The sequence below is a fragment of the Rhea americana genome, unplaced genomic scaffold (genome assembly GCF_003343005.1).
Source record: "Rhea americana isolate MKP2758 unplaced genomic scaffold, rheAme1 scaffold_40, whole genome shotgun sequence".
In the NCBI taxonomy this organism is placed as follows: domain Eukaryota; kingdom Metazoa; phylum Chordata; class Aves; order Rheiformes; family Rheidae; genus Rhea; species Rhea americana.
In genome coordinates this window covers 3,458,441-3,475,743 of record NW_028186535.1, presented here as the reverse complement: position 1 = coordinate 3,475,743, position 17,303 = coordinate 3,458,441, and the positions used below count along the sequence as shown (strand labels likewise).

Here is a 17,303-nt window from a genome sequence, read left to right as displayed (position 1 = left end):
ACTTGAACATCTACAAGTTTCTCCATGTGCCTCTTGGAATAAGGTCAGCAAGTGAAATGGTTTAAAACAATGAAATCTGTGTAGATATGGCAGGTACCCATATAGTACCAGATGACACAATAATAGCAACACTAACTCAGGCAGTACATGATCAGATATGGAAGGTAGTACTGTCAGATGCTCAAGTAGAAAATATCAACCTTAATCCAGATAAGACTCTGTTCAAAGTAAAAGAAGCCAAATACATGGAAGCTAGTCTTATCAAAATGAATCAAGCTAGATTAAGCAAAGACATGAATCTGTGGACAACATATAGATTAAGCAAAGACATGAATCTGTGGACAACATAAGACCTCTTCTGACAACAAAAACAAAAATTCCAAAGAATTCTAGGGATATTTTTACCTTTTACACAGTATATCCCCTCTTGAGACACTGAGATAAATGTTATGAGACAATCCATCAGGATAGCGGGTTTAGTTTTTCATAATATTAAGATAGTTCAGAATGAAACATTATACAAATTTTAATTATCCTAGTAGTCATTGTTCAAAGTACATTTAAGAAATACTTAAGGATTTTGTTTGCTACAAAGCAAAAAAAAAAAAAATTTTACAACTTCTCATAGAATTGCAGTAGAAGCAAAACAGTTCAAATCAAGTAGGAACTAATAGATATTTGACTTGCTAAAAACAAACAAGCAAAAAAAAAAAACTCATCAAGATATTTAAGAAGTGAAAGCTGAAGTACTGGAAACTTTAAGGTAACGTTATCTAAAGATTTTGGAAGTGCATCCATAAAGTTACTATGGATATATCAGACAGACCTATGAAAATGTAAATATTTGTTGCAGGCACTTTTGAGGGATTTAAARTATAGCAAGTTACAAAACCCAACGRTGGTATGACTAATGAAATAACCTTTCATGAAGATGAGACATATACATGTCTRCATATAGACATGTCAAGCAGCAGAGAAGGACACAGGACATATCCCATAACAACTCCTTCTCCACGATTTTGAGAACAAGGAACCCACGCAGAAGACTAAGTGAATCCTAATGTGCATCCATATTCAGTCTTGAAAGAAAGATTTTCCTTACAAGAACATTGTCTGATGAGAGTTATCTGATCAGATCACTATTCTTGGCAGGAAAGGAAGGATGGAGGAAATTCATTTACACACTTGACACTGGGCTTTTCAGAGCACAAAACCTTGTGCCAGGCACAACTTTGTATATACAAATTCAGCAACAGATGAAGGATTTCACAGGAATGAGCCTAAGCAATAAAAAGGAAAGTTTTAAGTTCTCTTGATAGCTGCAGATGTTTTCTTAACGTGTATTTGGTACTTTTCTGAGTACGCAGAAGTTTTAGGTCTGTGATAAAGTCATACCTAATTTGGAATTTGAGTTTTCATAAAGTGTTGGAGTGATCATGTCCCTCTGAGAGAGAAATAGGATGTTTTGTAAGCTATTGGGAACAAAACTTACTCATTCTATGTAATGAGTCATTCCAGTAAAATATGGATTTTTATTACAAGATGAAACATCCAGTTTCCTATTCTAGAAGAGACATGCATAGATTGCACAATGTAGCCCAGCTCTGAACAGCTGTTAGAGTGATGGTTGCTAGAAAGGACCCTTTCTTCCTTGTATGAATTGCTTTATGTGCATGGATAGTACYTGAAAAAGTTCACATCAGAGTTACYGGAGGAGAGAAGAAAAATACCAATGAAAAGCAAAATAAGACCATGAAACAGCAACCAGGGTGAACCATCTTTCATTTTTGTTTCAAGTACCTAAGAAAAGACTACTGGGTTACACCACTGTTTATGGTAGTGGCTACAACACTTTGCTGATGCAGCAATAAAAGAAAGGTATAAAGTATTAACAAAAACACAAAATRTGCAATGAGAATAGACATGTGGAACACATCTATTATCAGAAGATTCCCATGAGCAATGGTAGTAGCTGTATCCAAGATCTCCCACAGTCAGAGCTCTCACTAATGTCAGCTGCTACACAGGTTTCACCAAGGCCATAATGAATGGGTAGGTATTAAAAATTTAGAGAGCCCTATAACTAAGCAGTAGATTATCTAAATTTTTTTCAGAAGATCTGCAGTGTTCTGCACATGTCTGATGCCTGAGTAGCAAGGWTATTATCTCAGATGTGGTTTAGTGGGAAATATTTTAACAAAGAAAACACAGACAAAGTTTGATAGCCTTGGTTTCACTCCAGGTTCCTGACACATAGAACTTCTTATAGTCGTGACTGTTTATATAAAATTTGGTTTTTTTATTTACTTATTTGGTAGAAGATCCACTTGACCTTTTTTTTTTTTCATTATAATTACTTTATATCTGGTCAACAGAAAAAACATTATATCAAATAAGCTTTMTCTCGAATAGGTGCTAATGTATGTAGCTTTTCTACAGTAGAAATTGATCTTGATTCAAGAAGTATTCAGAAAAGTAGTTATATGATCTATGACATCTCATAGGTTGCATAGGTTTGTGTATTCAATTTAATAACTTCTACTGGCTCAGGTCCTTGCTTCTTTGAATGTCTTTTTGTGCTTAAACTCACACAACAGTAATAATTCTTTATACAGCATTTCACATCTGTATTCATTTTTGTTTACTKAAACACTACTCAGAAAAAAGTGATTATACCAGAAGAATATAATATTCTTTGAGGTACAACCTTTAAGTTTTGAAAACCATAAAATATATAGTCATCAAGACTTATCAAGACTTAAATACATTACTGTCTAAAGCTCATTTGCATAGATAATCATATGCCAGTTTTAGAGTTAAAATTCTCTGTTTACCCATAGTCTAATGCTGATTTGTAAAAAACATTAGAATCTGCATCTGAAAAGGGTATTAGGCACCAAAGAATTTTGCATGATCAGGTATTTAACTTTATGATTCATTAACAAGAACATGCAATACCAAATCTCTTTARCATATGAGGCTTGAAATGTAATTGGAACATAAAATTAATTATTTTATGTATAGAAYACTTAATATTCTAATACTTAATATGTCTTAATATTGTTAATATTTTAAAATACAGACTGAAATACTAAACTATTCCCAAYTTTTCATTTTATAGGTGCAATTTTCAGGTTTTCTCTAAGATGGTCTATTTCATGGACTACGACATTTTGACCCACAATAATATCCAAATCTTCAGAGACTTGTAAAGGAGAAACTTCCAGTTCCTCATACTCTATATGCTTTAAAACAAGATAGCATTGCTTTCCTGCATCCTCTGCTGGTACATCCTACTATTATGGAAGCCTSTGCTAGATGGATAAGAGTAACAGGATTGTTTCCATATGTCATGAGTGTAGGTCATATAAACGAATGTCTTATAGGATTGYTGTAYTTGCATGTTACTAATTGAAGGTTGATGGTAAAGTTAAAATTGAACAACCACTAATTCAGATTTGAGTTTTCTTTCTTAGTGTACTATTTTATTTYTCACTACGAAAATCTGTCATTTTTCAAATCAAATTGCATTTTTCATAGATAAGCTTGCAAAAGCAATAGATGTATAAAAGGCATTAAAATAYAAAATACAGAAGTTTTGTCTTGAGCAGAGTCAAGGGAAACAAAAGGAAAAACAGCCCTATTGTCACATCAATTCAATTTACAACAAAGGTATATGTTGAATCTCTCTAAAAGTTCTCTTTATTACCTGCTCTTCTCCTTGGATGTTTTCTACTGGGTAGTCATCATTTAGAAAGCCCCTGCAGGGCTTTCTTGCTTCTCAAAAGGGTGTGCAATAGAGTATGTCACCCAAAATAATTATCTGTAACCATCATCTTACCTTAGGCTGTATGTCAGTATGCACTCACTTGGTACTGGGAGACTGTATCTAATTTAGACCCRAAGGCAGACATACGTGAATAATACTTACACCAACAAAACAGGATTGGAGCTGCAGTGGAACTAATTTATAGTTAGAAAGGGCATCAACTGAAGAAGTACACTGTCTTTCATACTCTAGTACTGTAAGCTCCATGGTGACTTAAAAAAAAAATAACAGAAACCAAAAATTGTAGTCACGTGGCACTTGACTTGTTTTCTTAAGGTACCTTTCAGGTGCTCTTATATTTCCCTTGTGCAAATCAAACATACATTCTGAGGTTAAAGGAACTATGTTGTATAAAATTGTGTGTAAAAGAGGAAAAAAATAGGTCGTATAAAGGTATAAGGCTATGAAGTATAAAGTGAGCAAACTAAAGGAACACTGTGATATATAGGTGGCTATGATAGCTATACCGGCATTTTAGGTGAATGCTATTTCCCAAATGCATCATGCAAATAGGAATATATAATATGAAGATATGGAATATTAAAGGCCTTCCACATGGTATTTGGCTTTACAGAATTCATATGCATAAGGACATTTTCTACAATTAACTAGTTTTTCTGCRACCCTTGTGAAGGACTGCAAGGACAGGAAAAAACATCCAGGGAAAACCTATGATCTTCATCACATACCAAAAACTTTCATCTTTGTACTGTATGCYCCTCTTGCTTTGGACCAAGCAGATCTCTATTTCTCCTCTCATAAAGAGATGAAATCCCTTTCGATAGAGTTTATGGGAAAGATACAATATTTCCKCAGTATAATTCCAACTCACGTTGTGGGTATGTTCCCACAACTGGGAACACAATTTGCAGTTTTATCCTATACAAACACTTTCTTGGTTCTAGCTTGAAATGCTTCACAAACTAATCATGGCGAAACAAACTCCTACGCCCAGTGACTCTGACTTTTCCCTCCTCTGGTGTTTGCCAGAAAAACCTGCTATTCCCTTGAATATATAATATCACTTCAAGAAACTGTACTGAACTTCATGATGTTGCCAATGAACCATAGTTTTCTGTATTCCTTCAAGGTCTCTCCTCCAAAACTATTTAGAGTATGTTGCACTTTATTGAATGGAAAACTTGGAAAGAAAAACTAGCACATGAAAATCACTTCCCTGAAGTTACAATGTTCACAGCACAGCTGGCTGCCCTTAGACATCACTGGCCACAAAACATCTCATTAGGAGCTTAAGACAGGAGATCAACAGTCATATCATAATGACCCACAAGACAACTGCCAAAACTGAGTACGCTACCAATGCTTTAGATTCGTAAGGAATTTGTGAAACAAAATATCTTGTTAGGGACTGGTGAATCTTAACACTTTGGGACCTCATCTCAGAAGAAACATTTAGACAGTGCCGTAACACATACCATTAATCCAACTTCATAGCCTACAGTTGGATGAGTATTGCAGCAGCGTCTTCATTGCACTGTGTAATTCCATATATAACTCTAGGAATTTAAAGATTCCATTTTTAATTTCAATTGAATATATACAAACAATTTCTGACTAACATTGCTTAAGCTGCTGTAAATTACATTATCATTTCATATAGCAGGATTCCGTAGAAGACAGGAGCTAAGGTAAATGGTCAATATGCCAGAAACACAGAAAACTAGTGTAGATTAATAATGTAGTCTAAATTTTTTCTTCTTTTCTGAGGTACAGAGTACTGGAGTTTATAGTAGTATCATTCATATGCTTTGGGATAATCTTTTTCAAATTTTTTTTGTTCAAACAGCTTTCTACCACTGACTACTATCCAGTGSTAATTACATTATAGATACATTCTAATTTCATGTAGAGGAAAATTCAGCTGTGTTAATCAGGTGCTACTCTTGTATATGTCAAAGTTCTTCTTGTCCCCTTTCCATACTTCGACTGTTGATGTAAAATTATGCGCTCTGTTTATTTCAGAATGCAAGACTCACAGATTCAAGAGCTAAGTTTTTTTTCATCTGTGAATTATCAAGTAGTTTCACAGTAATGTGTCTACCTGTTACTTTGTCCCCTTCGAATACATAATTTGTACATAAGTTATTCTTCTGGGTCATAACACCCAGCAAATTCTGCAAATTGTCTTCTATTTTCTGGCCGTATACAGAGTTATTCTCCACCACCACTCTTCATTCATTTCCTTGTTATTCGGAGACAACTGATAATGTCTATTGCTAACAAAAATAATTCTTAGAAACAATTTGTCTAATGAGAAGTATCACTCCTACAAAACATTTTAATATGTCAAACAATACTAATGACAGTAGTATTTCATATAGAGGAAGAATAAAGAAGGTTTTGAATACCTAAAGAAAATTTTATCTTGCATATTTCTTTATATYCTTTGATATATCAGATGTTGTTGCATATGCTAAAACATGACATGGCAGAATGGTCAAAGTATTTTAACATAATACAACTGATCTCTAATTCTAAATAAAATTCCTATTATTAAAAGATCTGAATAATTCAAGTAATTATTGACCCCTTAGTGATTTTACACTAAATTTACCTGTCTGTTAACTATTAGACTGAGTAGAGCAAGGACATATCCTTGTACAGTGTACTTGATATATTATACATGCCACAAGAAACCTCCCCCCTCTGCCCCCAAAAAAGCATCAGTAGTTATAGTAATAAAAAAAAATATCGCCTCAGGAAAGTATAGTTTAAAAAATCTGGTCAGACCAGTGTGCAAGGAGATGTAAGTAATGCACTGATAGCATTACATGGCCTATTGCTCAGAGACCGCAGCTCCAGGAAACATCTTCTAATAATGCCATCGCACAGACTGACTTTGGTGCCTTGCTTGTATTACTTGAGTTCTTTTATTTCATTCATATATAAAACTATATAAATGCATATATTCGCTTCATTCATATATAAAAATATATAAATAATCTGCTGTATAATGCAATGAGATTTCTTTAATCTGTTTTTCTTTTGAACTCAAAGTGCATGGGTTATAATACTTAAAGTTACTGCRGAACGACTGTGACAAAACAACAACGAATCTGACACAAATATCTCAGTTTCTACAAATATTCAGAAAACAGATTTCCACAGCCTGAGAAGCTGAAAGTGAATAAGCCATGTCCATTCTTTACAATTTGTTACAGCCAAAGCGCCAGCTACACATTACTTTTTCCTGACATAGCCATTACACACATGGGTTTGGGATTGAGCAATATAGCTCSGAAGGTCTAGCAAAAGATGTCTAGATCCTATCAAACATCGATTTGCACTGTCCATYATTATTATGGATATGTGATAGATGAGGTAAAACGGTACTCCAGATGATTTTATCATTAGCATCATCCATATCTAAAACCAAAAATATCTTTGAGAGGTAACAATTCCAGTAAAAATGTATTAAATCTCACCACAAGAATTCATTGCAAACTAYTGGCAAACAAAAAGCCACATTTTTGTTGAGAGTTCAGAAGAACAGTTTCTACTAAATTATATATGAATAACTTCAACATAAGCTTTTTGTAATAAACTTCTCTAAATAAGTAACAGCATTACTGCTTGATTTGGTGGAGTTTCAAGGAACAAAGCTTATTCTTTTGCTTCTATCTAAAATCTGACACATCACCAGGCTAGATATTATTTTAACATCATTAAATGTAAGAAAACCACATCTATGAGATTAGCCTCATTATATCACATTAAATTTACTAACTAGAGCCTAAGAGAAAATACTTATATTTTCCTCATATGAGCAATTATATTCACTGCAATAGAAATACATAAGGAAGTATAAGAAGTCAGAAGTAATGTGTTTAATAAAAGCATTTTACAGCAGTAGGTATTTTGTAATATCTAGGTAACATCTAAAGTGCTGAAAATTCCATCAGATCCAATATCCTGGAAATACACACAAAGCAATGCTAAAACAAACTTACTAGTCCCAAGATACTAGCAACAGATGATAGTTTAAATAGAAAATAAAGAGAAGGCAAAAATGGAATGAACAAGCACTTACCTAGGGGCTGCCCTGCAATGATCCTGGCATTCTCGCCCGCCACTGCAGCTCTCGCGTGTCTCTCACTCATGTACTGTACGAATGCATAGCCTTTGTGCACGGAGCAGCCAACTATTTTCCCGTACTTTGCAAAGATCGCCTCTATGTCACCTTTTTTGACAATGGCTGTGTTCAGATTGCCAATGAAGACTCTGGAGTTGATGGACTTGGGATCRTTCTTATTGGTGACATTGCTGGTCTGTGTTTTGCCGGTCATGGTTGGGTCACTTGGCTTTAACCCTTAAATAAAGAATAAAGAGAATTATATTTCACAGCGTACAGTTACTCATGGTTTTGGATGACTTTTTTCCAGCAATAAATCACTTTTTACTTTTTCGCTTAGGTTGAATATAGGCTCATCAGAATTATATTATATAAAGATGATTATCAATAAAATCAAGTTAGCACATTTTAAAATACAGTAAATACATCAATTTAACATTTCTAATTTTTATAGATATAAAATATTCAATACAGCTCTTAATACAATGCTCTGATAGCAGAGCATATGTCGATTTGTGATTAGATATTCAGTGTTGATGTTTCAAGTACCAGGACACCTAGAGGCTGCAGAACAAAAGAATGAACCATCACTTTATGTCGAAGAAATGAACATTCAAGGCCATGCAGAGAACAAACTCTAACAAYGAAAGACATCTCTGCCTTTGTTTGGTTAGTGTCAGCAAGAGCACATTTCTCACCAGTTAAATACCATTGACCATTGTGAGGAGTGCAGGGCAGGTAACATACTATTCTTTAMTACAATCAATATGTTTCTATCAGAACAATTTTCTCTATTAAATCAGTGCAGAAAAGAGAAAAGACAGGGAAGCACAATTGACTTACTCTCCTAAAATTATATAAAAAAAAATGAAAACAAACTTTCCTAATTGTGTGAACACAGATCTGCTTACTGCTTTCATTTTTCCCCCAAACAGATCACTTCCTGCCATATCTCAGTTTGAAATATACACATTATCCTTGGGAAAAATTTACAAAGAAAAAAAAAATACGCCCCCCATCCAACCCTGCAGATTGTTTCTTCCATTTACATCAATTTATTTGATGCAGGTGAAATGACCAGCCATTATTCCAGCTGGCTGCGGGTTTTCTTTAGCTTTAGACAACATATATGTCAAAAATATGTATACATTTTAACAGTGAAAACTGATTTTATAAGTAGAAGATCATTTAAGCAGCAGTCAGAAAGATACAAGGCCATGTCTTATGACAAAGATTTATGTTACTATTCTTTAATCTACTCATACTTTTGATCAGATAATAGTAACAACTCAGATAAGAAGGAAATCCAGTTAAATACTGCTCACAGTTAAAGCTCAGTTCATTTCTCAAGATGAAAAGGAATAGTGACCTCTATTCTGGACTCCTAAAACTTGACATTAACTAGCAGAAGTTTAATAATTTAAATCAATATCTACCAAACATTAAATTAGATTGAAGAAAAAAGAAACAATTGTTACTGAATTCTGCAAATTTCCTAGTAAGCAAAATGTTCACAATTGATGAATTATTAYCATAACTAGCAGTACCTTAACTATCTCTATCAAAAATAATCCAAATACCACTGATAAGGTAAGAACATCTCAGGTAGAAATGTGGACAGTCCTCCAGAGTCTTAACAAATGTTCTGTTTTATTAAAAGCACAAGTGCAGTGGAGGCTATCAGTCAAATGGCTCTCATGTACTTAATGGCTTAATGTAACAGCTTACTTTCTATTAAAACAATTAGAGAAAATACTGTAGGACAAAAGTATGTTTTTCTTGTGACTTTATCTATTTTAAAATATGTTCTGAATACACAAGGTACCGAGCACAAATTTCATCATTCAAAGCCAGGAAAAATGCCTTGGCCAAAAGCTACTAAGCTTTCTCAACAAATGTAATACTGTATATTTCTGTATTGTCGGCATAAACTAGACTGCTACTTTTAACTGAGTACTAGCAAATTTAGACCCATCTTRAATATACTCACATTTATAGAGGAATCAGAGTGGCCATAGCATAGACATCTTTGTCTAGAGAGCCCTGATGACCAAAAGTGAAGAGCTAACATGGGACAGAGGCTGGATATAAGGTAAAACAGACAGCAGCCAAGTATATGGTGAACAGGTCATGTCTGATCCTCTTGGTGCGATCAAAATGAACACAAATGCAGTGCACAAATACCACTTCTGTTGGGAAGATTCGGTGTAGATAATAGTGTATTCACCTTTGTGAAGAACCAGCAAAAAAAGCTGTATTTATCCATATGTAATGTACATCTTAACTGAAAGTCTTAGCATCTTCTGAGTGATTAATTAGCAGCTTATCTGAACTGATTTTACTAAGTGCACAGAGGCAGTTACTCACAAGTCTGACAAGTAAGACTGTTGGTTCTGAAAGCAATAGTTTTGGCTTGTAAACCAGTTTCTTCTACTAGACTGCTGTACGACTCTCAGTAAGTCACTTCAAACTTGCATATTTTGGACAAGAGCTGCCTTTCAATGTATTTTAATATAGTTCCTAAGATAGTGATGTTGTGATCTCAGATGGGCCTTTCAGGTCAGCTGCCACACTATCATAAAAATGGCAGGCAATCTTCCACCAGATAAGACTTGCATGAAAATTACAGACAAAAAAAAAGTTTTAATTATTACCATCATAACTGTTTTTAAAATAGCACAGTATTACACTCTATTGTTCAGTCATTTAACACGGGACTTAATGAACTATTCCCTTTTTACTTCATAAAAATCCTCATCTTCTTACTTTTACCCCAGTTTTACTCTGCATTAGTTTAAATAAAGTTTGAATAGGATATCAAATGTTTCTCTCTCTTTGCAATGCAAATTTGCAATATTTTTGTGACACAAAGAGAAGCATTTGTCTGGTGGGTTGTCTCATATTCAAATGTGCGTTCAGGAAAACACACTGTGGAAATTCAAAGGATGAGAATAATATTAAAATTCAAATAACTGAGATTTGATTGCTTCGTTATTCTGTGTATGATATTATTGTGACTATTTCATAAAATAAAAGACATACAAGATCTCCATTACAATGAGAAAGAACTTAACAGTAAGTTTTGCACTCTAATAAAAATATATATCTGTGAGTACTGAATTTACACCCATCATTTCTGTGCTATCATTAAAATCATTTGAAAATCAGTAAAAACATTTGAAGCCATACAACTACAGAAATAAATTAAACCATGAGAGAAATATATGTGAAATTATCTCATCTTCTTGAAGCCTTTAATCGATATCTTCTTGAATTCCAGCTGCACTGACCCTCTGTGATAATAAATACGCTTGATATGCCAAACATACCTATTAAGGAACTTTTACAAGGAGTATTTAACTGTCAGTGTACTTCATTACATTACATTGGAGCTGGCTTAGTTATTTCAATCTGGAACCAACTAGTGTAAGTCTTGGTATATTTGAACATAAAAGCTACAAACGAGACCATTTCTGTTACTGTCTAGCTGTCTAGTTCCAGGAGTAAATTTTGCAAACCTGTTCTATACAGTTAAATTTCTGCTACATTAGATAGGAATGTAAATAACTAAAAATGAGATTCATATTACCCAGCACATGCGTGGGAAAAGTCTAAACCAATCCATCAGGAATGCTGAAGAGGAAGGCAGATTTTAGGCCCTGGCTCTCCGCACGGTCCCTGTGCATTCCTACCAAGTTCAGAGAAGCACCACCAGTACTGCTGTGTGGCTGTGAAACTCAAACTTCAGTACAGAAGATGACCATTAGAACCCACATTYCCCATTTCATAGGGGCTGCTTCTTCTGTGGGTACTGCTGGTTACCTTCAGACCAGTACTCTTACAGTTGTTCTAAATCCCAGTGCAGGGAAGAAAATGGAACCCAAAGCAAAGGGAAAATGAACAAGTTGTTCAGGTATTTCTCTGGGGAAGGGAGAGAGACTAGGTGATCTTACCGGTCCTCTGCTCCCAGTACTGTTTATGTCTTTTGCCAACGGCGCTTCATGGCAAAATGCTGCATTTAGATCAATCCACAAAAGTGTTTGTGGATTTTTTGGATATATGAACACTCAAGGACCTAGGTTATTAGCTGAGATTTCAAGAGTAATTTAGTTCAGCATCTTCCTAGTCATATGGCTTTTGTTCATCTTAAAGGGTTGATTAGCTCAACTGGTAGATTTTTGCTAGATATTGAATGTAAAGAATTATTTGCCCTTCTCTGAATTTACCTTTCTCCCTGAAGTTATTATTATGCATTTTCTGATGCTAACTGGATCAATGGTATCAAAACATAACARTCTTGATAAAATTAAAAACTCAATCAAACTTCATTAAAGAACAGCAGGAAAGATTTACATTGAAAGCTTTGATTATTTTTTTTTCAAAAATAATACATATTACTTTGTTTTACTATTTAAAAGTTTGTCTTCAATAAGTTTAGTAATACTCTCAGCAGCTTCACATAAAAATGTGCTTTTATCTTGGAGCTATTTTATTTCCTTTGTATGCAAAAAATTTTCTTCTTTTAAGCAAACAGAAAAAGTCTAAATATTATTCATAGTGAATAATAGGAAGACTCTGTGGAGTAAGATTTTTAAAATTAAATTCCCAACACAGTTTTGGTGTCAAATTGAACAAATGCATTTTGCCAAATATCACATTTCTTGCTGTCTGTCCTTAGACAGACAAAATCCAGCATTAGTACATCTACTCAATCTCTGATCCAAAATATATGTGTTTCTGCTGGGCAGCTCCAAACAAATCTCAGTCCTTCTATCGCCCATCCTCAGTTAATATCTGCACATCCTGTAAATATCAAGATTCAAACTTTGCTTTAACAGTTAAGCTTTTAGATTAAAAATCAACAAATATTAAAATATTTATCAAGAAAAAAGTTTAAAGCCACATGTGCTCTCCTTTTAAATGACTTTTTTAGCAACAGTGACAACATTAATACTTTCACAGTGTAGCAAAGTTAAGACATTTAAACGCTGAAAGTGTCCTTCTCAGGTTGACTGGGTGACTCTGGCTGTCTAACAGTACAGATTTATCTTGCCTGGGTAACAATATTTTATGGAGAAAATTCAATATTCATGTTAATTCATTTAATAATCAGTCATTAAAAATTGTTTTATCTCAGTTAAAATCAGTTCTCAATAAACCCATATAAAATTTTATATACCCRTTGAAAGTAAAATATTAGACATACTGAGGGAAGGGAAGGAGAGAAGAAAGAACAGAGAGCAATCAGATTAGAAAGTCTTGAAAAATTCTTTCTTCTTTGTATTTTAAATTCATTTTTAATGAATAACTATATCTAGGTCACACAAACAGGGAAAAAAGTTATTCACAAAATGGTTAGTTTAATCCATATCAAAATATTCTGGGCTTTTCCAATTCTCCTTAAAGTCAAAGAACAAATGACTGTCCCTCTTCTCCCCCTCAATCTACAAGATATCCTGTCTTTTCTAATTGAAAGTTTTCCTTTCAATTATTTTTAAGAAGGAGCTGACACATCATGTCTGCAACATGGTCAACGCTCCCTTCAAGCTGACATTTCTGGAGCTATATAAACTACAAAATGCATCAACTCTTGCTCTGCCAYATCTTGTAGAAAATGAAGGACTAAAAAAGAAAATGGTACAGCATATTGCACATCATCTCCTGTTGTCATTCTTCTCAAAGAAACAAATACTTTCTCTTCAAGGAAGATGAAGAAAAAAATATCTTTTTTTTTTAATATAATAGCTATGCATTAACTATAGCATACAGAAGAAATATCATCAGGTATCTTTGGAAAAACGTTATTTTAGATTAGCTGTTTAAATATTTTAAAGTGGTGGAACACGTGTGCATTGTCTCAGGGACAGTACCACCTCCAGAGAGAGAGGAACAGGAATGTCTGAGGTCCACACAGGTGAACAGAAGTTACTGGTTCATATTTTCCCTGAACCACCTCATGGCAGGGTCACCTTCTCCAGCCTAAATGAGCAGGAAAAAAAAATGGAACACACCTGCAGAGAGTTACCACAATTTTTCCTCACATTCACAAGCTCTTTGTTCTCAGAATACAGAAAATAATCGTACATAATCATGCCCAGAACTGTATTTCCTTAATATGTATATTTTTGACCAGCAYTTTGACCAAACATGTATTGTACTCTTTCTACGATTACTTTAACCCTTGTTAAATACAAGCCTTTCTTTCTTTACTAGTCTGGAAAAATCAAACCATAATCCAACTCGTTAGGGTAGAGGAAGAATTATGATAGCACATACCAGTATCCCTCTATAAATAAAACAATACAGCAAATTCAGAAGCAAAATATTAAAGCAAAGTCAAAAACATTGTACATTTAATTACAACTGTAAATAAAAAGAAGTTTGGAATGTGATAAAAAATGGTACATTATCTAACTGTCTACCTAATCTCCCGAGAGATATGCATTTCCAGCRAATATCTGAACACTCTGGAAATTGAAGTCACTATGAAAATTCCAGAATTGAGCCTTCAGTAACGTATTAACAGATAATACCCATCTTTTAAAATGTCTCCAAGAGTGAAAGTACACTTGGCATATTGAGAAAGTACATTTGGGATATTTTCACTCTAATGCAATGCATTCAAATAAGGGTTAACCTTGATGTTTCTTTAACATGACATGGTTGCAATCTATGCCTTGGATATGTCTTTCCAGTAAAATAATAATGAGAACATTTTGTCTTGGGATTCACTGCTGGTGTATATTGTCAGTTATGCTCTTGGAGATAGAACTGAGAAGGCTTTTTTTTTTCTTTTTAAAAATAAAATACCAAACAAAAGTTGGTGACTTTTCCCTTCACTTCCAGTATTTTGACCTAATCTATTTGTAGCCAGCTATCCCATCTCATCCAAGTCAYCATTTATCATTTATACAGCAAGCTATTTTAATCTTCTCTCATCAGTCATTCCTGCTGGATTCTTAATCATTTTTAATGTGTTTCTGACTTTCTCCAATTTCTGTGGCCTAAATCTCATTCCAACCTTCAGTTGTGGGTACAGTGGCAGTAAAAGGTACAGGTACATCTTTTTCTTCACTTGGTGACTTAGTGATTATACGAATTGCTTACGAAGATCTTTAGCTGTTTTTGCTGTCATATGACATTTCAAGCTAATCTTGTGTTCGCTAGTATTTCTTGGTCTCATTTGGTAGCATTGCATTCTGTGTGTTTCTGCTTTCTCTTCAGCTTCACATCACAATGAGGATTAAATGAGCCTTGGTAAGTAAGCAGTCTCCTACTATTATTTTTATATTTCTAACTTTCCTAATACACTTCACCAGTTTTCTGTGCTCTCAGGGGTGTTTGCAATCTCAAAGTAAAATATTTGTTCCAAAAATTTAATCAGTGACATGTTTAACACTTTAGAATGTAAAGCTAATATGTAAAATTAGACCTAATAAAGCTACTTATCGTATGGTTAGATGCCTCCCCTACAGTGAAACTCTCATTCCAGAGCTTCTCTGAAATATGCTAACCTGGTTTTCAGCACACATGAYATTAGACATAGCTAGGTCAATATAAATTATTTTTTCAAGTAATGTTTTCTGATACAYCTCCTCAAATTCTTAATGCAAGAAGATTCTTTCTGCAAAGATGTCTTGTGTTTATAAAGTAATATCCAATTTTTATTGCTTATGAAATGATTATGAGCAGCTTAAAGATGACCTATTTAGGCCAATTTTATCCCCTTAAAGCCTCAGAAAAAAACTTTCAGCAATGTTATTTGGACAAGAATTTCTTCCCTTATGTTTTCTCTATTATTTTACAAGAGTTTGAAATTGAATTTGAGGAATGTCATGGTCCAGGCTGCTTAACAGCAAACAAGAAGCTAAGAGCTTCCAAACTGTAATCCTAACTGTGGTACATACTTGATAAGAGGCCTTATGCAAGTCACTTAATATCTCTACCTCATCYTCTTTCTTCAGAAACTGGTAATAATACTGACGATATTCCAGCTCAGTGGGTTGTTGCATGAATGAAATGAAAGCTTGCAAAACACTACAGAAATGCTATAGTACTAGAAAGTTTAATAGAAAATATACAGCTAGGACTTTGTTTTGAGGATTAGTGTCTTTGCAAAAATTTTATTCAGATATTAGTTGACCAAAATCATTATTTGATCTTTCATAATGGAGATATATTTACTTAAGGGAAGAAAACCTTGTTGAAATGATGTGGTAAATCACTGATGATTTTGTTGTATTCATCCCATTCTTTTATCCCGTTTATTCAGTCTACCTAGATTTTCGTATGAGTTTTGTATGAATGGAAGCTTTAAATCACAAACATATCTACAAGCCATATGCGGTAGAGTACTACATGATTGCAGAGCTTTAGTTTGACTCCTTAATCCTATGTAGTATACCTTGAGTTAGTGATCCAAAGTAATGGGCTGTTATGCACTACATAACACCAGAATGCTTTTCAGAATGTCACCTAGAAAATTTAATCTTTTCACACACTAAATCTCATGTGTATATATCAAAGCTTAAGATTAAACGTGCTCAAGAACCAAGAGATTTCCTCATTACAGAGGATGTGCAACAAGACATCTGAAATATGTCTTGGACATATTTCCTTAAATATTTCGGTGGGCAAACCTTTCCTTAAGCAGCTGAGACCTTACAGTATGTTGGGTCCACAGTTTGGCAGTRAAATTTCCTGCATGTGATCATAAAAGTTTCCATCATCTATATATGCAATATATAGACATCTGGTGATGAAAAAATTAAAGAAAATTTGAATAAGAATCTAATGACACAGTTAGAAAAGGCTTATGGTTAAAGTCAGACTCAGATCTGGATCTGAYTTCAGCTCCTTTTTTCACCACAATCACACAGTTGTGGGCAATCAGGCAACCTTATAAACTAGATCCAGAGAGTCTCTTGGCCTCTACCATTTTGTATAAGCGCAAATCCAAAGCCTATGTACGTGTGGACCTCTTGTTTCACTGGCATCTCCTCCTGAAGGCATCTGAAGTACAGTTGCACTTCAGTTTCTGATATTAAAGCTTACAAGYATTTTAACATTCTACAGAAGTCCTTTTAAATCTTGTTGAGACTGAGAGGAGTGGCTACGTATCACACTTTTAAGCCTGCCCAATTCATATATTAGGCGTTCGCTGACCTGTCTTGCCTGAACGGTGAGATCATGTAAGCAGTTTTCATCTATTATGCCTATTAAGGACACAAATCTCAGTTGTGGTGAGAGCCACAATGGCCTTYATCAGTGTTTAAAATGATAATCTGATGTTTAGGACATTCTCTGGGACTCTGGGACAATGGAAAATTTCATTAATTTCTCTGCTCTTTAGAGAGAGAAATATTCTCTATATTATATAGA

General features: G+C 34.2%; 1 protein-coding gene across 1 annotated transcript in view; it reads right to left on the bottom strand.

Moving 5' to 3' along the window:
- The window catches only part of RALYL (RALY RNA binding protein like), a 248,343-nt gene that overhangs the window by 181,257 nt on the left and 49,783 nt on the right, over positions 1-17,303 (bottom strand). Inside the window, exon 2 of the mRNA XM_085314286.1 lies at positions 7,881-8,159. Within this exon, the coding sequence (XP_085170412.1) occupies positions 7,881-8,136 (256 nt within the window). The 5' untranslated portion in view covers positions 8,137-8,159. The remainder of the gene's footprint in view (positions 1-7,880; positions 8,160-17,303) is intronic.